This window comes from Lycorma delicatula, chromosome 5 (genome assembly GCF_047948215.1).
Source record: "Lycorma delicatula isolate Av1 chromosome 5, ASM4794821v1, whole genome shotgun sequence".
NCBI lineage: Eukaryota > Metazoa > Arthropoda > Insecta > Hemiptera > Fulgoridae > Lycorma > Lycorma delicatula.
The window spans coordinates 33,566,829-33,592,430 of NC_134459.1; the positions used below are offsets into that span (position 1 = coordinate 33,566,829).

Sequence of the window (25,602 nt, forward strand, 5' to 3'; positions counted from 1 at the left end):
CTAGCCAGATCTGTGACTTTGCTTTCTTCCAAAATAAAACTGAAGCTGAAAGGGTGCCACCACTGTCATAATAGAAAATGTATAAAACAAAATCGCAGGCAGTAGTGACAACCTCCATAATAAAGGATTTTTCTCTGATGCTTTAGAGGAGTGGAAGATGCATTGAAAATGAAAGTGATGGCAAGCACCTACCTAATTTAATTAAGCAAGTTAAACTAATTTTTTTAGGCTTAGTCCATGAACTTTCCAATACCACCTTGTATTTATCACATTAAATTTACAATAAATTCAGATAAGCAGTTAAGATTCATAATAATAGTTTTATAATTAACTTTTCTCAATTATACATGCATTATGATCAATACAAAACTTGTAATGTGATTTATTTTTGGATGATTATTTTTTTCCAACATAATACTAATAGTTTCTTTTGATATGGTAACATTAAAAAATGATAAAAGTAATAAAACAAATTGTAAAATATAACACTACAATAATAATAATTTTTAAAGTTTTAATTTAAAATTTTTAAAACTTTTAATTTAAAGAAAACATTTTCAAATTGCAGAATTTACTAAAAATCTTTCATATTTAGCACACTGACATTCTCATTACAAAATTAATGTTACATTTGAGACTTTAGTTTGATGTAATAATAATAATAATAATAATAATACTAACAACAATAATTTATTTACTTATTTGTTACACCAGAATAGTAGAAAACATGATATGCTGGGTTAACAACTATAAAACAAATTAAAAATAAAAAACAATTTAACAGTAATTACACAGAGTTCGATTATATACAGCAATAATAACAATAACTTAGTTTATTTAGATTATTTCTAGGTCTACCATACAATGTCTTCCTTAAATCTTGCATGTATATCATAAAGGACTGGAAGAAGTCAATCTCATTTATGAAATGTTCTGCAGTGACCATGTGACAGTAGGAGATACAGTTTGGAGCCGCTAACTAAATGGAAAGAAATTCCTAACCTTACTTCTTGAGTTCTGATCGAGATACGCCAGGAACAAAATTAAGACAATATTTTTATAAACAATAACAAAGTCAAAAAAGTCCCTACTACTGGAAAAGAGTGGCAAATCCAACAATGATGGATACCAGAGATGGTTAATTGCTAATTGAATTTGTGACAGAACGATGGAAACAATGTAAGAAATTATCCCGAAAACTCTCTACTATTTCCGCAGTATAATTATATGGTCTGCTCCAGGTAGTAGTAGAAGATTCAAGTTGACTGCAAACTAAGGATTTGTAAAGTGTCAGATATGAGTTTGGAGTTTGAGATGGTCTTGCAAGCCATTTAATCAGCCAAACATTGTGCTTCACCTTACTAACAATCCCATTCAAATGATTTTTTAAAAATAAAACTTGAGAAATGCTGAACTGCAAACTCCAATTGCAAATGGAGGTAAGTACAGGAGCGATCAACAGACACCTTTGATAATATATGGTGGAATATTATCAGGACCAGTGGCAGATTTAGAATCTAATGGTCTGATCACAAGCAGAACATCCTTTAAGCAGACCAATGGAATATCATGATCAACACAGCTCAAGATATCAATCAGTGTAGGAATAGTTTTATGGTCCTTCAGAAATGATTAGTATATGGACTGGAACTGTTCGCCAAAACATAAAAATAATTCATGCTGATCAGTTATCGGATGATGCAAATCAAGAGAAGCAACAATTTGGTTTTTATTTAATCTATACTTGGAGATGTAGCTCCAAAACTGAGAAAGTTTATCAATAAGATCACTCTCACAAGAATGAGCCTGATTTAGTTTCAACATTTCAGAGGGTGATTTTTACCACTCTACAAAGCTCACAAAAAGCATTATAATCAGACAGAAGACACTAAATCCAGGATGTTTATTATTAATCAAAGAGATTAACTGAGGAAAAAACCAAGAAGAAAATCTGAAAAGGCAGTAGTGAAAAAGAGGAACATTTTCTTCCATGGCATCCAAAATGACCTTATAAAATATACTGATAGCCTCATCAAGAGAGTGACTCAGGAGAATACTAGACCAATCAGTTTCTACCACATTAAAATATAGCTCTAAAAAGTCACCCTTGCAAAAATTATACAGTAGATCCTGTTCGCAGTAAAGAAATTCGGACTTCTCAACAGTGGCAGCAAATGGAAGATGAAACTCATCAGGGTGAACACACCTTCAGATAGAGTTATTGCAACAAAACAGTTGGCAAAAGTGAGATCCAATTGAGAGCTACCATGTTGAGTCTCCCACGAATCAAGATCAATAAAATAGAGATTAAGATTAATCAGTCTATGATCCACAAGGAGGGAAAAGATCTCGCTGGAAGCCTATTACTGTCAGGAACCTCTTGGCGCCTGGATCAACACCGAGGTCATTGTGTACAAAATGAGGGTACCCTCCTTAGGTGCTTCAGAGTGAGCAAGGAGATTAGGCATCTTGGTACATATTTTAGCGTGGTGGATGGCGTCTCCTGTAAGTGGTATTGACAAAGTCATTCTTGTCGATGAGCGTGTGGGTAGGCTTGCCTTAAAACCTAGGCAGAAACTAGACCTACTCTGTTTTCATGTGCTGCTGGGATACTATCATCTTTTTGTTTCTGACCTGCCATCAATAAATAAGTTTATGAAGATGGACTCTGTAATTGGAAGACTAACTAAAGAATTTTTCCATCTCCCTGTTTGCATTTCCAATGGATTGATTTACTGCAGAAGTAATGGTGGTCTAGAAGTTCTGAAGGGCTTGGAGCATGACACACATATCAAAGCTTACTCTATATTGCAGGATTCAAATGATGATGTTATTCAGAAACTACTTGTGGAATATCAAGCAGCAGCATGTGCACATATAGCGAGTAGGATTGGCCAATGAGCCTACCTGCTATAGATAAATGGAAATGGAAGAAGAATATGTTAGAACAGGAGAAATGGGCAGATCAACCCATTCAGGATAAAGGAATAAATTGTTTCAAAGGAAACAAGTAGGCAACTGTTGGCTGAGAAAACAGACCATCTGTTTCCAGGAGAGGAAATAGATTTCTTGCGAATATGGAGCAACATCTTTCCAACAAAGTGTTACCTGCACCAGATCAACACTGATACGAAGTTAACATGTAGGAGGTGTCACACCAGGGAAGAGGCTCTTGAACATGTATTGAGGGAGTGCCCTCAGGACGAGGACCTCTCTCTTTTTTCCTGTTTAGCCTCCGGTAACTACCGTTTAGATAATTCTTCAGAGGATGAATGAGGAAGATATGTATGAGTGTAAATGAAGTATAGTCTTGTACATTTTCAGTACGACCATTCCTGAGATGTGTGGTTAATTGAAACCCAACCACCAAAGAACACCGGTATCCACGATCTAGTATTCAAATCCGTGTAAAAATAACTGGCTTTACTAGGACTTGAACGCTGTAACTCTCGACTTTCCAAACCAGCTGATTTGGGAAGACGCGTTAACCACTAGACCAACCCGATGGGTTACAGGACGAGGACCTAGGAATGCCCAACATAACCATCGTTGTGAACAGGATCAAGGCCAAAGCTACTGGTGGTGGACTTGTAGTAATGAGAGAACAGCTGTTTAGAACTGTGACTGAAGCTTTGAGGCCTGAGCTGGTCTTTAAAACACTGAGGAAGGCTCTCTCACTGTGGATGTCAGTTCGATTTGAGCAGGGTTCCTCCCTGAAGATGATGCGAGGGAGAATGTAGAAATACACAAGAACATGGTTCCTGCCACTAAGGAGAGCATGCATTTCCAAGAGGTCCAGATGTAGTGATTGTCATCAAAGGTGGCCTGATTAGTAGCATGATAAAAGATTTAAATATCCTTGGCCTGGGTGGTTTGGAGGAAATAGAGTCTATTGTTATGAGTGTAGTTAGAGGCTCCATTTATATTGCCTGTATTTACATGGATTGCGGCTGACAGGAAGACCAGCTTGAGGAAGGAGGCTGCTCTAAGATCTAATGGTGATACGGAGGATAGGGGTACCTGGTTAACCTTACGCTGTAAGAAAAAAGTAAATGTTAGGTACCATGGACCATGGGGATAGGGAGGCCCCATATTGGTTCCCTGCTGATATGGCCTATTTTTTGGCATTGGACTCGTGAGGGCAATGGTTGCTAGGATAATGGATAGCTCTGGACGTGAAGCGTAGATGGTGCCCGTTTGGATAGCTTTTATGCGGTGATGCCTCAGAGATTCATTTATGCAATGATGCCCCGGGGACTTCTGATATGGATGCTGATTGGATGGGAAGGATGATGAATAGATTGCAATGCTGATTGGATGTGATTGGGAGTCCAAGTTACTCCACTCTCTTCAGAAGGGAATAATTTTAATATGATAACACCCATTTCAGGGCATTGATGGCTGAAATCAACATCATTAAAATTAACCAAAAAAAAAAATACAATAATAATTATCCAAATAAAAAAAATAGAGCAAACAAATTCAAAGAGGTTAATGACAATAACTCTCTATTTAATACAAATAACAAATAAGTCAGAACAAAAGGAAAACACACAATTGGCAAGGTACAGTCAGTCATGTATTTAACTCAAGAAAAGACCTGATTAATTTATATACTGGGTTTAAGGTCATAAACAAATATGGACATTGTGCTTTTTTGTAAGAAATACAATCTCCAAGAAAAAAAATTTAAGATTATGAGTACTATATACTAATATCAAAAAAAAATTATGGATTAAATATATTATGAAGATTAAATTCTGACATTATGGTTTTTTCTTAGGTTAATAAATAAATAAACAATATTCATATTTAGGTATTGATATACTTAACAAATTTCTGACAATGTAGTTTACATATTTACAAAATTGTGTCAGTAACAAATTACTAAACACACAAAAAGGTTTATAATAAATAAAAAACTTACACTATATGTATCTCTGATCTGCTTAATGAACTTAAAAAATAAAAAAAAACACACATGAAACTATAGTAAATTTTACATTCATTGAATAAACAGTTTGATATATTTTTGTAGGTAGTTATACAATAGAGATTCTATGAAATATGGTTTCATAAACTATAAATAATATAAACGAAATAAAAAGATCACAGGTACGACAGCAAAATGCTTCCCTAACAACCTGACAGTTTCAACACACCTGAAATATTTCAGTCAGTAGCATTCTGGAAATCAAAGGGTGTAAAGAAATTGCCAATGGCTGAAACTAATAAAATGATTTCTGAAAACTAGTTCAATAAAAGTTTTTGGGTGCAGTTCCTCGGCATGCTGAAAGTATTATTTCACTTACAATTTAAAAAATAAAATTACTAATATAAAAACTGAGTTCAACATTATTTTCATATAATCCTGAACTCACATAGTGTGTGAGTGAGTGAACTCAATCATCCCTTCCATTACATGCTTTTATAATTACTTTCCATGAAGTTTATTAATACGTAAATATAATAAGTAAATATATATATATATATATATATATATATATATATATTTCCCATTGGGAAACTGGCAGTTTGTTATTTACAAAACATTCTACTTAGGCATCTGTTTTTGATGGATCAATTACAGCTAAATTGGAGAACTTCTTTTCTACATAAGGAGTCCTTAGCTATATAAGAAGTCCAAACAAGTCAGTGCAGCCATTAGACTCAACTAAGCCTTAAATAAACTGCCATAAGGAAATTCAAAGTTCAGAAAATCTCTTAGTTTTAAAGATTACAATTTTACGTTATTATGCACACTCCATCCAGTCATTTGACTCACACAATATTATTTTCCTGTGGATATGCTCAATGAAATAGATAACTAAAAATAATTTTAAATATGATTATGTCAAGTTTTACATATCTGATGATGATCATCAACATAATTATAGAATATGGGCTAATCAATAAGTTCATGGCTTTAATGAACTTGAATACAGCAGCTTCAAAGTAACACATGGTATAAGCTCTCTAAAATTATGGAATAGCAAGCCTGATTTTCTTTTAGGAAGATGCTATGAAATGTAAGTAATTAGATGTGTTGTTATTATATACAGTGCTCCAAATTGTAGGTGGAAATTTGATAATCTATTTTACAAGATAGTACTTTTTGACACTGACAAAGTTTTTGTGAGTTTTTTGCTAAAACATTCCTGTAGCACTAGATAGAAAGGGATGAGTTAATGGGAGGTGGGAAAGCAAGGCCAGTATGACTATTGGATTTCATCCCTTTAGACTTTTACCTTTTGGGTATTATCAAACAAACAGTAAATAGTGTGTTGTGTAAACAATACTAAACACTTAAAAGGAAAAATTCAAAGCCTGTTGAATCAGTCGTTTGGTTGTGTATGGCAAGAATCTATCATTTACATGTTTACATGAAAAAACAAACAGAAGCCACATCAAATTACATTTAACATGTCAAAGTATAAAAATTGTCAGAATCAAGATTATGTGATTCATATAATCATAAATTAATATACTTATTAAAACTGAAGAGATCATCTCTTTAATAATTATCTTAGATATTCAAATGCTCAGGATCAACAGGTAGCACAACTTCATTTTGTACAGGAGGTCGTGGTGTAATATTGTTAGCTTTCATATAACCGATAAACTGTGTTGGGATTTCAGCTAACACCTCTTTAGCAAGTCTTTGTCTAGCAATATATGAATCAGCTCCTGTCTGAAACTTATTAAACGGGACAAACTGTACAATATCACGTGCAACTTGTCTATTTCCAGATGAAAGTGCTACAGTATCTCCATCTAAAATTTCCATAGCTGAAAAATCTGCATTTCCAATACCAATAATTATAATAGATAATGGTAGGACAGAAGCATCAATAATTGCCTGTAACAAAAATTATATAAATTAATAATGTATATAACAGCTGTAATCTAGAAAATATCAATTTTTATTATTATCAATAATTACGATGAAATTCAAGAGTAATTAATTTTCACAGCATAACACAATCAGTACATTACATACGGGAAGTAAATGAAGAAAGTAAGAGCTGGCAAATGGAAAAACACAAAAATATTTAAATTTCATTTATAAAATATGTAAAAAAAAAATACTAAAATACCAAACACTAAAAAATGGGAAATACTGTAAAATGCCAATTTATAAAAAAGTAACTGCTTATCTTTTTTTAAAGTAAATTTTTTTTTTTAGTGTTCCGACATCATTTTCCACTTTATAAAAATCATCGAACTGTTCTGGTCTTCCTCCACATAATTCCAAACTTTTCCATAGAACTGATAGTGCATTGGTTATTTCTTTTAACAATGGTGCTTGTAGCCAAAATTCCTCTGTTTCTTCAATTTCATCTCCTTCCAGTCCTTCATTCATAATTTCTGACATAATTTCATCATCAGTAACAGCAGCACAAACAGGAATGTCCTTGTCAGTAGAGATCCACTGATTAATTTCATCATCAAAATCTTCTATTGAACTTATCGGCACAAAGTCATCAGATTCAATAAAACCAGCTTTTTTAAAGTAGTTTTGGTTTCAATTTTTAATTTGTTCCAAGCTTTGAGTAACATATAAGTACCATCTAGAAGTGAAATTTTTTTCACTATACCATTCACAGTTTTCTCACATCTGGCTTTATCTATTACTTGAATTATCAATCTCCTCATATTTTTTCTATATAAAACTTTCAGGATTTTTACAATCCACTGATCTGAGGACTGTATTAAAGCCACTGTATTTGATAGTTTTTTTTTTTGTCTTCAGTCATTTGACTGGTTTGATGCAGCTCTCCAAGATTTTCTATCTAGTGCTAGTCGTTTCATTTCAGTATACCCTCTACATCCTACATCCCTAACAATTTGTTTTACATATTCCAAACGTGGCCTGCCCACACAATTTTTCCCTTCTACCTGTCCTTCCAATATTAAAGCGACAATTCCAGGATGCCTTAGTATGTGGCCTATAAGTCTATCTCTTCTTTTAACTACATTTTAACAAATGCTTCTTTCTTCATCTATTTGCCGCAATACCTCTTCATTTGTCACTTTATCCACCCATCTGATTTTTAACATTCTCCTATAGCACCACATTTCAAAAGCTTCTAATCTTTTCTTCTCAGATACTCCGATTGTCCAAGTTTCACTTCCATATAAAGCGACACCCCAAACATACACTTTCAAAAATCTTTTCCTGACATTTAAATTAATTTTTGATGTAAACAAATTATATTTCTTACTGAAGGCTCGTTTAGCTTGTGCTATTCGGCATTTTATATCGCTCCTGCTTCGTCCATCTTTAGTAATTCTACCTCCCAAATAACAAAATTCTTCTACCTCCATCATTTTTTCTCCTCCTATTTTCACATTCAGTGGTTCATCTTTGTTATTTCTACTACATTTCATTACTTTTGTTTTGTTCTTGTTTATTTTCATGCGATAGTTCTTGCGTAGGACTTCATCTATGCCGTTCATTGTTTCTTCTAAATCCTTTTTACTCTCGGCTAGAATTACTATATCATCAGCAAATCGTAGCATCTTTATCTTTTCACCTTGTACTGTTACTCCGAATCTAAATTGTTCTTTAACATCATTAACTGCTAGTTCCATGTAAAGATTAAAAAGTAACAGAGATAGGGAACATCCTTGTCGGACTCCCTTTCTTATTACGACTTCTTTCTTATGTTCTTCAATTGTTACTGTTGCTGTTTGATTCCTGTACATGTTAGCAATTGTTCTTCTATCTCTGTATTTGAACCCTAATTTTTTTAAAATGCTGAACATTTTATTCCAGTCTACGTTATCGAATGACTTTTCTAGGTCTATAAACGCCAAGTATGTTGGTCTGTTTTTCTTTAATCTTCCTTCTACTATTAATCTGAGGCCTAAAATTGCTTCCCTTGTCCCTATACTTTTCCTGAAACCAAATTTGTCATCTCCTAACACTTCCTCCAGTCTCCTCTCAATTCTTCTGTATAGAATTCTAGATAAGATTTTTGATGCATGACTAGTTAAACTAATTGTTCTGTATTCTTCACATTATCTGCGCCTGCTTTCTTTGGTATCATTACTATAACACTTTTTTTGAAGTCTGACGGAAATTACCCTTTTTCATAAATATTACACACCAGTTTATATAATCTATTAATCGCTTCCTCACCTGCACTGTGCAGTAATTCTACAGGTATTCCGTCTATTCCAGGAGCCTTTCTGCCATTTAAATCTTTTAATGCTCTCTTAAATTCAGATCTCAGTATTGTTTCTCCCATTTCATCCTCCTCAACTTCCTCTTCTTCCTCTATAACACCATTTTCTAATTCATTTCCTCCGTATAACTCTTCCACTTCTTTCAATATATTCCACCCATCTATCGACTTTACCTTTCGTATTATATATTGGTGTACCATCTTTGTTTAACACATTATTAGATTTTAATTTATGTACCCCAAAATTTTCCTTAACTTTCCTGTATGCTCCGTCTATTTTACCAATGTTCATTTCTCTTTCCACTTCTGAACACTTTTCTTTAATCCACTCTTCTTTCGCCAGTTTGTACTTCCTGTTTATAGCATTTCTTAATTGCCGATAGTTCCTTTTACTTTCTTCATCACTAGCATTCTTATATTTTCTACGTTCATCCATCAGCTGCAATATATCGTCTGAAACCCAAGGTTTTCTACCAGTTCTCTTTGTTCCGCCTAAGTTTGCTTCTGCTGATTTAAGAATTTCCTTTTTAACATTCTCCCATTCTTCTTCTACATTTACTACCTTATCTTTTTTACTCAGACCTCTTACGATGTCCTCCTCAAAAATCTTCTTTACCTCCTCTTCCTCAAGCTTCTCTAAATTCCACCGATTCATCTGACACCTTTTCTTCAGGTTTTTAAACCCCAATCTACATTTCATTATCACCAAATTATGGTCGCTATCAATGTCTGCTCCAGGGTAAGTTTTGCAGTCAACGAGTTGATTTCTAAATCTTTGCTTAACCATGATATAATCTATCTGATACCTTGCAGTATCGCCTGGTGTATATTCTTCTATTATGATTTTTAAATTGGGTGTTGGCAATTACTAAATTATACTTCGTGCAAAACTCTATAAGTCGGTCCCCTCTTTCATTCCTTTTGCCCAGCCCGTATTCACCCACTATATTTCCTTCCTTGCCTTTTCCAATGCTTGCATTCCAATCTCCAACTATTATTAAATTTTCATCTCCTTTTACGTGTTTAATTGCTTCAGCAATCTCTTCGTATACACACTCTACCTCATCATCATCATGGGCGCTTGTAGGCATATAGACGTTAACAATCGTTGTCGGTTTAGGTTTTGATTTTATCCTTATTACAATGATTCTATCTATTTGATAGTAAAAAAATAATTCTATGTTTTTTAAATTATAACTCACTGATATATGAACTGTACAATTGTCTAAAATTAAAGCTATTTTTCTTTTCTGACTGATTAATTTTTCATTCCACTTAATCAAAAACTCAGAAAACAAATAAGACGACATCCATGCATTTTTATTTGAATTGTAGTTTATAAGCAAAGAAATACCACAGAAACATCTAGGATTTTTTTATTTACCTACAACTAGGAGTAAGTTCTTTTCTATCCCTCATGTTGCAAGTGAGGAGAACTGTTATGCTATCTTTTTCCTTTTTAGCACCTGTCATCAATTTTTTTTTAAATGTAATAAAAATCAGGAAGTGCTCTGAAATACAACCCTAGTTCATTGCAATTGTAAATATCATCAGTTTTGAAGTTTTTTAAAATTTAAGGAATGTAGTTCTTACTCTAGCCATCTGCAGCAGGTTGATCAGCATCTAATTTTTCACCCAATGATTTCTTGTAAAGAATATTGTTTCTCTTTTCCAAGGAGAGAGCCAATCATCTGTTGGTTTGAAATCATGATCACCAAATTTTTCTGAAAATTGTTTTGATTCTACCATTAAGATTCCATAACTGATGGGCGCATTTAATGTTCTTGCCTCAGTGAACCACTTTAATAAAGCAGATTCAACATTTTCATTCTTACCAGCACGTTTCCTATCTCTGTTCATGGTATCATTTAGGATGATTCCAACTTCCAATTTTTTGCGGCTTTTAATGATATAAGAAAGTGAAGTCTTGCAGCTAATATAATAAAGTCCAATGTCCTTGCAGCTTCTTGCTGACTACATTTAGGAAGTTTTCATATTTTTAAAAAAATTTTTAATTATCACATAAATTTAAAACTTTGATTATATGACATGACTTGGAAATTAAATGACCACAGTGAAACAATATTATGTAACACTAAACATTAACAATAGTTAAAGCACATGTAAAAAGAAAACTAAAAGATTTAAACAAAGATACGGATCGAACCGTATACACAGAGTAGAAACATGAAATGCACTGGAAGACAAATGGCCTGAAGTGTACTGCACTGCATGTACGCATATTTAGTTTGCCGTCTATTACTGACAGAAGTCTGGCGCCACTCTGTTTTTTTCCTGTTTAGCCTCCAGGAATCACCATCAAGTATTACTTCAGAGAATCAATGAGAATGATATGTATGAGTGTAAATGAAGTGTAGTTTTGTACAGTCTCAGTTAATCATTCCTGAAATGTGTGGTTAATTGAAACCCAACCACCAAAGAACACTGGTATCCACGATCTAGTATTCAAATCCGTATAAAAGTAACTGCCTTTACTACGATTTCAACATTAGAACTCTTGACTTCAAGCTCGGCTGATTTGCGAAGACGCATTCACCACTAGACCAACCTGGTGGGTTGGTACTGCTCTGTTTATCTTTAGCCAGCTAGCAGCAAGACCAAGTTACAATATGACCCATTTTCTTAGAGTAATCAACTTAAACATTGAATATGGGTACAACAGAAAAGCACAAACAACATAATGCAGTGCAATAAACATAAATAATCCATTTGTATTATAACAAATAAACATAACACATTAAAATGTTAATTCAATAAATGTAGATTCTTGATTCCATTACAGGAAGAAATTTATAGACTTCCTATATTTTGGTTTGGGTTTTAGAAAAATGACTCAATAATCTGGATGATTCAACTACCCAGTGATTCTAATAAGCGGCATCTACTGTATAAAATATATATATATAATAAAGCAAGAAAGTTTTTATATAATACATATATAATACATTACGTAGAATATAACTTTGTAGCATTAACATTATATAACTAATAGGCATATCTGTAAGATCTACGCATCTAACTGTATGTGTAGGTTACATATAAGAAAGCATGGAATTGTTACATTGCAGTATAATTATACAAATAATAATTATTAATTATGAGGTAATGAATAATTCTTGTGTTATTTACTCTGATTGTTGTAATTAACAACAAACACAAGTTGGGGCTGTTTGAAAAACAGATCTACTTACTTCACACTTCACAGGAACTGCCTAATAAACAAGTGAGTGTTTATAATTTATCAGAGTTGTAACTCAAAAACTATAATTATCAACAAAAGTGGAAACACGGTGTGTAACTAGATATTTATACGCCCATTAGCCTCGCACCAACATTTTCAAATGCATTAGAAAAAATGATCTATTGCCAGGTCATATTCTTTTTTTGTAAATATATTCTGCTACGTGAAAGTTAGTGTTGCTTTCACTTTAAAAAAAATCATATATCAAAGTGGATGATACTTTTCATAAGATTGCTTATCAGTACTCTCGAAAATAAACACTAAGTCACATTAACAATGAGTAAATCATCAAAGAAGTTCGACAAGTTTCTAATAAACTCATTCTTTAAAAAACTGTCTTGATATGAAGTAAGAAATAAGCCTTTAACTTTTTTTAAATTTATTAGGTAAACAAAAGGCAAATTATACAATTATGAAAGAAATAATAACGAGCTAATGCAGAAAAAACTATAATTAAGGATAGAGAATACGGGATTCTTTTCAGTTCTTACATAAGATTACTAGTATGTGAATTCATAGCCTACATTACACACAGATGAAACAACATTACTGTCCATTCATTCTACCTTTTTGTCCAGTTGAAAAAATGCAGTTTGATACTTTTAATACTGCAAAACTTGGTTTTTTAGAAATGGTTTATTTTTTAATGAAGGAAAATTCAAGTAAAGATTTTGGCTTGAGATTCATAAAATAATATGATTAAATTTAACTCTTTTAGGTTTTTATATGAGTTCAACTCTATACTGAAATGTACATATGACTAGGCTGAGTGGAAAATTATCATGAGTTATGTTTGTACTCAGAAAATTGGAATCTTGAACCAATTCATTATCTTCATGAAGCACTACTTTTTTCTCGGTCAACAGTAATCTGTTTTCTTTATTTCACCACTCAAGGAAGTAATAAAGTGATGCAATATTCACCACTGATTATTCCTCTTTTAGTAAAATAATCAATGAAAATTAACCTCATCGCAATCCAAAAATTCAGCAACCATGATCTTTCTAACAAAAGACATTGACTTCATCTTCTTCAGTGTCAGTTCAGCTCTTGGTATACAGGATGTTCTTTCCTCAGGTATGTAATAATGAACAAGTTTTACTAATGGTTATGAATCAACAAAAAAATTCATTTAGGGTTTCCTTATAAAGTTTTAAACTCAGAGATGAAACATCTACTCAAACAATTTTTTATTCAAATGTGAGCATAAACGACATCCATCACATGCAAACTTTCTTCATACCCAAATATTTATATAGGATAATGTGCACAAATTCAGTTGAGGAGCTGCCATTCACCTATTTCTTGACTTTAAATCTACTGTCTATCAAAGAGATTTTAGCAATTTTTGTGGTAATTTCTATGAAAGAAATTATGAGTTGACAATGAATGTCAACTCATCTGGGACACATTGTATTGTTAAGGTATACAGCTCATTTGATCACATTTAAACTCTGCAGGCCATATGAAAATAGTTTTTATATGACAGTGTAAGAAGTATACCTAACTTCTTGCTTTTTATTTAGGTGGCCTACTTTCCTTTCAAAAGATAGAATTTAACGACTGCATATAATTCCTTTTCCTTAAAATTTTACAAAAATCAACGAGAGTGTCTTTCAGCGAACTGTCAAACACAAACTAAGAAAAATACTGAAGTAATATTTAAGAACTGATTCTTCAAAAATGAAAGAAAAGAGCCAATAAAGAATACTACTGATAGGGCTGACATCTTTGCATCATTTGCATTACTTATTATACTGCCCTTGTATTACAGCTAAACAAAATATAATCCAAGCACTGTAAATCACTACATATAAAATTATGATTTCAATCAATTTTATGTTTATGTCCTTTACACAAAGAGTATTTGTTTGACTTCAGACAAACAAGTAGTCATTATTTTGCTGTATAATTATTTATATTAAAATTTATTTATTTTTTATTTATACATATGTTGATGAATTTTACTTTTAACTTATAAGTAAAACAGTGAATAAAATTATTACTATTGTAATTGTTACCAACATTCTGTATTTACAAAATTTTCCGATCAACAAATATTTGGTCATTACTCAACAATCCTTTTTATGTTGACATGATTTTTATAAGTTACATGATTTTTAATTACCCAGTATTAACAATATTTACATCATTCTTAATGAACTGATATACTTTTTTATTTTATTTCCTAATGTGTATGTTGCAACCTGTTCAACTGGTGAACAATAAGCAAACCTTCCCACTCCCAGACCAATGAGATGAGGATGATATGTGTGACATGTAAATGAGGTGTAGTTTTGTATAGACTCATTCCTAATAATTCTGAGATGTGAGCTGACCATTTCTGTGATATGTGGTTAGATTAAACCTCAATCCCCAAAGTATACCAGTATCCATGGTCTAACATTCAAATCTGAAAAAAATTAACCAACCTTTACTAGGATTTGAACCACAGAACTTTTGACTTCGAAAATAAGCTATCAAACAAGTGATTTGAAACAAGTTTACCACTAGACCAACCCATGGAAAAATGATATTTATGGCAACAAACTATTCATCAGAGAACACCCTACTAGAACACAATCTAATTTCATAAATTCAAAAAAATACAGGTTTTCATAAAAACCTAATGAGAGATGATAAATGTATACCTGGCTGGTCTGCTTCATATCATCAATAACACCATCAGTTAAAATAAGAAGGATAAAATAATCTGATCCATCTTTATTTTTGTATGATGTAGCAAAATTTGCGACATGTTTAATAACTGGTGCAAAAAACGTAGGGCCATATAACTGCACTTGTCTTATACATTTATGATAAGCATCCAACACACCTAAAAACACATAAAAAAACATTTAAAAAATATCATCATAAAAAATTTCAGTTGCTACTTCCATCAGTACTGCAACTTTAACAGAGCGGCATTCAGAAACATTGTTACTATAACTTGAATGTTACCTATATTAAAAACTGTATCTTGCAACTCGCATGAGTATAGTCACATTAGAAATAGGCTACTATTCATACTTTAAGGTATAAATATGGCACTGTTACAATGAAATCACATACTTTTCAGATCATAATTCTAAACACAAGATTTTAAGCTTATCAGATGAATTGGTGGTTTTAAATAAAAGAAATTCAGCTCACTGAAATTAAAAATTTAATGAAACTTTATTCTGTTAATTTTTTTAATTGGTCTTCAGTGGGTCTGATGATGTAAATGCCCCCATAACAACTTGAGTAAATGAAATAAGGTATATTACTTTGAATGCTATTTTTAATCCACCAATCATTCAGTTAATTCTGACACAAGAAAATGAAACCTTAATGTTGCCAAGAGATGTATTCAATAAAATCTTCTATTTTTATATGCTCATTTTCCCCCAATCTTTTTCTGGAATTTGGCAAGATATAACTGGATTTACATGTAGAAATGTGAAACACAGGAATCAGTTAGGATGTTATTAACAATTAAATAATTATTTTAATTAAAGACCAAAACAGAGTTAAATAGTTGAAAAGGATTGATAAAAACAAAAGAGTTGGAAACTTTAAACTAGGCAAGAATATTTCCCTTAGATAATAGTAGATAGAAAAGGGGTTCTCTTACACCTTCATCCCAAGAGGTTCAGGAGAGTTACAAATTCATTTTTCAAAACCATCATATCATATCCCTTTTGAGATGAATATTAAAATATGACTGAATATTTTCTTCAGTAATCTACTGTACAACATTTCCTCAAAATCAACCAGAAGAGGATTGTTTATTAAGCCTCATCGTAAAAGGCCAACAGGGCAAACTTCAATAATTAATGAACTGATTAATTTTCAGTTTTCAATTTTCAAGGGATTAGATCCTGAAAGCAAGATAACTTCAGTAGTTATTACAAGTCCAAATTGAAATACATCAAGAAATTGATTACTATGCTTACAGACCTAGGGAATTTTGCGAAGAAAACAGAAAATGGTTGAATTGGAAATGGAATTTTGAAGCAAATGAAAATCTATAAAATTTTAAAGTATTCACTAATAAATTCTAAAATGTGATTTAAAAAAAATGAAAGTAGAATAATACCAAGAAAAAAACATACAGTATTTAAAGAACTATTTTTCAGTATTCTAAAAGAAGTTATAGATATTATTGTTAGGACTTTACAAATTTAATTAATGAATCTATCAACAATGTAGTATTTCTCAGCTGCCTTAAGACTTTTGTTGTTATTCCTCAAATTAACTTACAAAATTATTGGCCAATTTCATTATTACCAGTATTTTCTAAAGGATTTGAAAGAAATGATAAAAATGTACTTTATCAATTCTTGAAATGCATAAAATGGTAATAAACTTTTGAGGTTTCAAGAAAAAAATTTCTACTTATACAGCTATTTCCCAATTTCCGGAAAATATTTTAAATTGTATAGATAAAAAAAACATTTCTTTTTCAATTTTTTTTTTGTTGTGATTTCTGTAAAACATTTGATTTAGTTTCACATTTTTTACCGATAAAAAAATTAACAGCTATGGTATCAGAGGAGCTGCTTATAATTGGTTAAAGTTATACCTTACAAACTGTAAACATGTAGTAGAAATTTCAATTTATGTCAAGAACACACATTTAAAATTAAGGTTCTTACTTCAAGATTTAAAATACGGAGTATGCCTAATGGAAATGTTCTTGGTCTCTTGCTTTTCTTATTGTTTATTAATAGTCTACTACAAAATCTTGAGCCATTCATTCTAACCCCCTTGGCAGACAATCCAGCTGTATCAATTTCTAATACAATTATTTAAAAGGAAATGAAAATTCTACAATAGCAATTCAGAATATTATTAATTAGATGAATTCTAACCATCTAATTTTAAATAGAGAAAGGAGAAAATGAAATGAACAAAAAAGGAGGAATTTAGTACCTGTGCTCAATTATTCAGCAAGCAATCTAAAATAAGAATAAGAATGATTTCTCTAATTCCCATAGATATTTTTAAAATCTTGGACAGAAAATGAAATTCACCATAGATGCCAAGTACAATATTTTGTGAAAAAATTTTAAGATTTTCTTTTAAACCACCCTTAAGAGGATGACTGTATAAAATAACACCATGTTTCTAGTTTATATCCCAAAAGGAGTTTCACACTGATTTAACATAGGATACACAAGTCTATGCCAATAATGATTCAGACTCTCTTGGGAATATAAAATCTAGTGAAAGTATACTGTCTAGACTAAAACTTGAAATCCAGAGGCAGTCAATCATCATAGTAAAGGTTTTCACTCTCCACAGCCCAAGGAACAAGGCAAGTGAGGACCAATCTAAGTGATGACAATTTTTTTATTACTACTATGGACTTTACATCACAAATACACTCCAGAAAATCGAATAATTAGTAAGTATTTAATAAAGAATTTCTGTCATCTATGTGATGAAAAAACATTTGCTGCAAAAGATCAGGCTTTATGAAACTGTGTATCTGAAAACTCCACCATTTACTCATCATTTATAAAGCTCAGCAGAACCTTTTAATTACATCATGTAGATGTCAACAATGGTAGATGTGTAACAGAACCCTTATCAACCTTCAATACAATTCCTTCATTAGTAGTTCAATATGCAATCTGTTTTATTTTTAATTGTAATAGTTTTTTTCTCACCAATGAAATAGAGCATTATCTTTTGAGAGAAGAGAAGAGAAACAACATGAATTCCTTAGGAACAGGCAATAGATTCAGAAATATTGCAAATAGACATAGAGTCGGCCATGAAGTATATAACTTCAAAGCAGACTTCTGCTATGAAGTGTTTAAATGGTTGAACAATGTGGGCAGGGGGAAGAAAGTGTCACTGATGACACATGAGAAGGCACCCATGTGCCTCATAGTGATGAAAACATTCAAAACTTTTAAAATCTTGTGATGTCATTACATTGCCAGTAGAATGAATGAGCTTCCAAACAGCGATTGTGATGCACTAACAATTTTAGAAAATGATTTGATCAAGCTCTCTGATGCAAGCTACAATTTGATCACAGCTATAAGCAAAAATAAAAAATGTTAATTATATGAGGTACAACAATAAAGTAATGAGACTGATTTTTCTTTGCAAGATGTGGCAACCCTGCAGCTTCCGTAGGCACACCATTTTTGACCTTGGTCTATAAGCTACTTCTAGTCCAAGCAGCACATTGATGCAACTGCTCAGTCGTGAGTTGCGCTGTAATAAGTGAACAAGTGTTTGTGTCTCTCGTCACAGAAATGAAACCGCAAAATATTGAGCAATGGTATGCCATTTCTTTTTGCGTTAAATCAGGTGAAAACGCGACGATAACTTATGGTAAGCTTCAGAAGGCTTTTGGAGGAGGTTATGCCAAGAGCTCAAGTTTTTCGGTGTCATAAAATTTTTAGTGAAGGCAGAAGGAATGTTGAAGATGAAGACCACAGTGGACGAACATCACCCTCACGGACAGATGTCAACTTGACCAGGGTGCGTGAAATCGTACGATCTGATCGAAGATTATCTGTGAAAATGATTGCAGAAGAACTCAACATCGATCGAGAAACGGTTCGTCTAATATTAACTGAAGATCTTGGTATGAGAAAGATTTGTGCAAAAATGGTCCCCAAAAATCTCACACAACAGCGAGAAACACGGAAAAATGTGGCAGTCGATCTGTTAGAGCAAACGGAAATCAATCCAGATTTGTTGAGCCGTGTTATCACTGACGATGAAGGTTGGTTTTTTCAATACGATCCAGAGACAAAACGCCAAAGTTCGCAACGGTGCTCAAACGGATCACCCAGACCAAAAAAAGCTTGCATGTCGAAGTCAAAAGTGAAATGCATGCATGTGTGCTTCTTTGATTCCAAGGAAATTGTTCATAAAGAGTGGGTGCCTCCTGGACAAACAGTTAACCAATATTTCTACAAAGAAATTTTAGAAAGACTTCGTATACGAGTTCTTCGTGTCCGTGCCAACATTGCTGATAATTGGATTCTGCATCACGATAATGCGCCATCCCATACTGCTCTGTCAGTACAGCAATTTTTAACCTTAAAACAAATTTCAGTACTACCACAGCCACCTTATTCACCAGATATCGCTCCATGCGACTTTTTTCTATTTTTCAAGAGTCAAAATGGCAGTCAAGGGACACCATTTTCAAACAACACAAGATGTCCAAAGAGCTGTGATGATGGTCTTGGGAGGATATTACAGAAGATGAGTTCCAGAAATGTTACCATCAATGGCAGAAGCGCTGGAATAAGTGTGTGCAGTCAGTGGGGAACTACTTTGAAGGAGACAACACTAAACATGACTAAAAGGGTAAGCAACATTTTTTCACATCAGTCTCATTACTTTATTGTCGCACCTCGTATATTACAAAAACAATAATTGTTGATTATCACAAAAATCACTCTCAGACGCAGAGAGTACAAATTTTCTCAATAGGATAATAACAGGAAACAAACCATAGATTCACAAATGTGACCTAGATATGAGGCCAACTATTCTAAACTTGCCACTTGTTGTAGGCAGTCAGACTATCTAAGTCAAAATTAATCAATGCCCTTCAAGAAAAATTATTTGATGAGATTAATGAAAGTAGAATACTAAAAATTATGAACAATTGGAGCAGAACAAACATATTCTTTGAGTGAGAATTTTTGAAACTTATGTAATATTTATCTTACTCTTTTTGTGTTTTATACTATTTTTTGTTGAGATAATGGTGCAACTTGATTACTTTGATTTATAAAAATATTTCTGACTATGACTCATTGCCAGCATTCAAGATTTTCTTCTGCTGGTAGCTACAAAATTATGTTAATTAATATTGTAGAGCGATTTATTTTGTTAGCCAAAAAAAATTGCAACAAAATGAAAAAAATAAAATATAAAAATCAAGACCATAATCATTGTTTGTTTTTAATATTTTCATGGTGTGCAACATCATAAATTTATTCCAGCAACTCACACATATTTTACACTCTTATTGTGAAATATTGACATAAGTATTGTGACAAGTGTGACCTGCATTGTGAGCAAAAAATCAGATTCTACACAAAGATCCTTGCACAAGTTGCTCTTGAGTAAGCAACTTACCATAAAAAATAACATGTTGACCAGCCCCTATTTGCCTGATTTAGTCCCATGTGACTTTATTTTATTCCCTAAAATAAAAGTAGTTTTACAGAGTGAACACATTTTAGGGATGTCAATAACATTAAACATGAGAAGACAAAGCTTTTGAAGGACCTACCAGATGAAAACATACAATGCTCTCTGAACAAATGAAAAAAATGTTTATTCTACCTGCGGTAAAGTACTCTGAGGATTTAAATTTACTGGAACACAATAAATGAAAATAAAATTTTTATGAATTACTTGCACAACTTTTTGTCACTTCTCATACGTACTAAAGAAGCAAAAATTACTTTAACACTGTAGAGGTTATAACTGTAATGAGCAACTACATAGTGTTGTTATATATGGTATAAGGAATATAATATAAAAAAAGTACTTGCAGCACTGCTATAATATGTATGTATATAACTTTACATGGATTGAATTTGGAGATGAAACAATACTCTGAAAGTGCTGCATATTATATAAACATAGATTATTTTACAATATTGTTAAAGAAGTTGAAGATATTACATTAAAGCTAATTTATTTACATTCATTCCTTATACCTTATGGTGTTTTCTGGGATAATTCTCAAAAAATCGAAAAATGTTATCCTTTACAGAAAAATATATTGAGTTACGATGAACTCTGATTAAGGATTCTTACAGATATATTTCTGAATACAATAGAACTTTATCTTTTCCAACTTATTTATTATATTCTACTTGTTTTTTTACGCATGATTTATAAATGTTATTACAACCAATTAAAAAAGGCAATACAAAGCTCGCCATATAAATTAATGATATCCTATTCATAATACTATTGTTAATGAAAATTCACCTTTTTATTTATCAATTAAACAGACAATTGATAACCTGACACCTTGAAATCAGAGAATCAAACAGAAGCATTTAAGAAGAATTGCTCTCAATTTTATGTAAAAATTCATTTTACAGTTTTGCTAAGTTTATAAATAATAAAAATATTTAACTGAGTTTTCTCTTTCCCTGGTTTCTTATTTATTTTTCATTTGATATTTTAAATTTTAAAATCATATTCTTTGATTTAATGTATTGTAAATTAATAACATTCACCTATCCAGGTAATTGGATTCATGTATATGCCGAGAGTGTGGAAGCTAAATAAATATTGGGAAGAATTTTTGCCTTCTCTGACTTTTTATAACAGTCATATAATTAGAGTAATACAGCATCATCACTTACATATTAGTCCATTTTTTCCTCAAATATATTGAAAAATTTGCAACAAAATCCACATTAATAAATTTAATACAAATGGAGAATTCAACATCTTGACTTTTCTTATATTAATAGGTTAATTTTTGCTTATTAAACAGCACATAACAATAACAATTAAATCATACCAGTAACATAGTAGAACTACTTTAATACCTTTGACTCCTTCGCAGAATGGATTAGTCAGATTCAAATTTACGTAAAATTCATGAGATACTTTACCATCTGGTGGTACCCTAGCTCCAAAACCCAATACAGGAAATAGTTTATCAGAATCATAGTCTTCAATAATACTGCCTACTTCTAAAATAGCTTGCTCATAACTATTAAAACTGCCTGGTGACACATAATGTAAAGAATCTGGTGACTGTGGATTACCATTAGAACCTGTAATACATAAAAACATACATGACTATAACCTGTTACAAATTTTCATTTACTCCATACAAGATAAACTACCTGGAGTTCCTGTGATTACAAGAACATAGTTACTAACTGGAAAGGAAACCTACGTCAAAATTCCAAAGTTATTTCATATGAAAATAGACTTTACTTTTACTTTAATTCTTGTTTCTGGAAACTTTCATTAAAATTCATCCAAAACAAGTAAATCACAAAATACTGTCTCTGCAAGATGGGGGAACGAATGAACCTTCATTTGAAAGTTTCAAGAGAAATTCTGTGAAAGTTGTTTATAATTATTATTATATATGCTTTACCTTGCACTAAATAAATTTTTATAATGCATAGTCAATTAACAGATTATAAAAACATTTTGTTAACAGGAGGGTGGAAATTCTATTCTCTGTTCAAAATGAAACACAAGCTATCTGAAAAAATTGTTTTAAATTTTCTTTTTCTTACTTTTTATTGATTGCTAAAGCATATCCTGACCATGTAAGTTAAAAAAAAAATTATCTGCCAAATTATTTTTTATTTTAATTACTTTGAAATTTTGTTACGTGACACTAAGTTTCAATCATATAGATTGTTATATTGCTAAGCTGGTAAATACACTTTTTAAACATATTATATGATATTCAAATGTAACCCCACACTTAGAGAAAAATAAATGCAAATTTAGAAAATGGAAAGCAAAACTGAAATCAGCAGCAGCAAAGCCAATGAAGGAAAAGCCCCTTTGCCTCAGTTGTGCATGAAACTGAGGCAAAAGATTATCTGATAAATCAAATTAATCAGTAATTATGCATAACCGTAATCACTAAATTATACAAATTTACCAAAACATATATAAATACATAAAAAATATATTATATATTTATTATATTATATATCTGATTTCAATCAAATCAGATCCTCTTCATGAGATTTTAAATGAAATGGACCAGATACATGTCTTGATTACTGCTAGAAACTAAGAAAAAATGTCGTATGTAACTAGAAAGGCCTCTTATTAGCTTAGTTCATGCCAAACATAATAATTTACAGTTTAATATGAAATACTTAACCAACTCCTTACGTTCAACACAAAACAAATAACAAGGCTATTGTCAAGCAACAGTTTTTTTTCATAATAATGAATTTCTACACATAGATATAACAATTCAAAACACTGTTTCAAAAATGTTCTAAGGAGTATTCAAGCATGGTCTATACAGCCTTGTTCTGATCCCAATTGTTTTTAGCTGTTTACCAGACTAAAAGAATTTTTAAGCAGCAATTAATTCATAAGTACTGATGGGACAAAAAACCAGATATTGCTCAATGACTGGCAAAACTAACAGGGCAGATTTCTATAATGATACAATAGATTAATTAGGGCATGCTATCTGTTCAAGAATAAATTATAGCATGTAGAAAAATATTTAAAAAATCTTTCATAATTAAAAGCCAAACAATATATATATATATTTCAAATGTAGTAAAACAAAACAGTTTTATTTTCTGGACAACCAACATAAATTAGTATAAATCTAAATAAACACGTGGCAAAAAGATTACCAGTGAAATCAATAGCAATAGTGCAATGTAGTTTAGTTCCACCTTTAATGTACTCAAGGAACGAATATACTGGTTGCAATTCATAATAATCTAATCTTACAATACCAGAATTTTCATATGAACTGCCCTCACTATCCTGTAAACAAAACAAGAGAAATAACTACAATAATCTAATATAACTGATTGGGATCATATCTAGATGATTAATTACAAATTACCTGATGATTTTATAAGTGCTAAAACTGTCAGGAAGTGCACAATAGTCTATTTATTTCTTTGAATTCTAAGTTAATTTGAAATACGTGTGCATACAATGACATTTCCAGTATTTAAGTATATCTTACTGGGTTTACTTACTTTCATTTAATATCAGTACATAATTTTTTTTCTTTGTTTAAAATACATCTGTATCAATGGAGTCAACCACCTAGCTAAGACATCATATCAAATGATCAAAATAAATACAATATAAATAAACTTAAATCAATTAATCAACAAAAAAATGTATTTTACACATTCTATCTAATTAAAAAAGCAAAATATCACTTCAAGATTCCTTTGACAGCGATCACTAAAATTCTGTTTAAAATCATAACTGCACTGTCATAACATGGTTTTTTATGTATGTAATCTAATATGAAGACATCTTCTACCATTATTCTAGTTCAACATAATCTTTAATAAAACATCCTATTAACAACAAACAACGGCTGCCACTGAAAATTCATTAATCTTACTTAATCAATAACTTGACGTAATCATTCTTCTGGTACAAAAATTATAACTGGTTGTAATTCATAAATTTAAGTATATGATGTTTCCCATCTAGTGTCAGCAACTGGTGGTTAATTAAAAACCTAATTTTTCCAAACCTTTAATTTGCAGCCAATAGTAATGGACAGATATGATATTAAAGAATAAAATATTAATCAAAATTCATGAAATCAGAGGTCACTTATATGTAGATAGACTGTAGCACTCATCACTGTTACACAGTGAATAAGTAACAGTAAATATTAATTTTACAAAAAACAATTAAAGTACAAAACTCAACCATTAAAGCTGTTACAATTTAATCAGCTGGCTCAGATAAAATCTTTTTAATAAAAATTAATGCCTTATACAAAAGAGAACAACTCTTTGCAATTTGAATTTCTCATCATATTCAGTTTGACTGAACAAAACAATATATGAATTTAGCATGCAGAAATAACAAAAACGTTCATACAATCATTAATTATTTCAAGAAAATATATTTAATTTTAAAAATTTTATGGGAAACCTGTTTCTGAGGATTGATGCAAGAGTAACAATTAAACTCTCCAGGACCTTCTCTAAGAGTATTAAGCGTTGTGTAAAATTCCCCAATAAAACTATGATGACCACTAAAATTCCAATCATAACACATTATTTTTAACTTTCTATCATTATCACCATTACATAACGATCTAACTGCTATTTTAAATGGTCTCCATTCTGGATATGATGTCCATTTTTTTACCTGTAAAATAAAAAATGACTTTCTTAACATATTTAAAAATATATACCTATTTATTAATCATTCACATCATTTACACAAACTGTAAATGATCCTACCATCTTTTTCATCTCTCATTTGACTTATACCTTTATGTAGTACTAATCTTTTAATCTAAAAATATTTATATTTTCAACATCTTCAATTATCTGTTTTATACATTCAAATCATTACCTTCTATTACATTTTAGGCAGTTCCTTCTACAATTACGTTAATTACTTTGGATGACAGTTGTTAATTTTTTTTTATAAAATTCCACA

At 31.4% G+C, this 25,602-nt stretch overlaps 1 protein-coding gene across 1 annotated transcript in view; it reads right to left on the reverse strand.

Annotated features, from left to right (window-relative positions):
- Nucleotides 1-4,805: 4,805 nt before the first annotated feature.
- The window catches only part of LOC142324848 (copine-8-like), a 55,684-nt gene continuing 34,887 nt past the window's right edge, over nt 4,806-25,602 (reverse strand). Inside the window, exons 4-8 of the mRNA XM_075365893.1 lie at nt 25,087-25,305; nt 23,805-23,940; nt 21,999-22,229; nt 15,105-15,289; nt 4,806-6,859 (exon numbers count right to left, since the gene is read on the reverse strand). Of these exons, the coding sequence (XP_075222008.1) occupies nt 6,527-6,859; nt 15,105-15,289; nt 21,999-22,229; nt 23,805-23,940; nt 25,087-25,305 (1,104 nt within the window). The 3' untranslated portion in view covers nt 4,806-6,526. The remainder of the gene's footprint in view (nt 6,860-15,104; nt 15,290-21,998; nt 22,230-23,804; nt 23,941-25,086; nt 25,306-25,602) is intronic.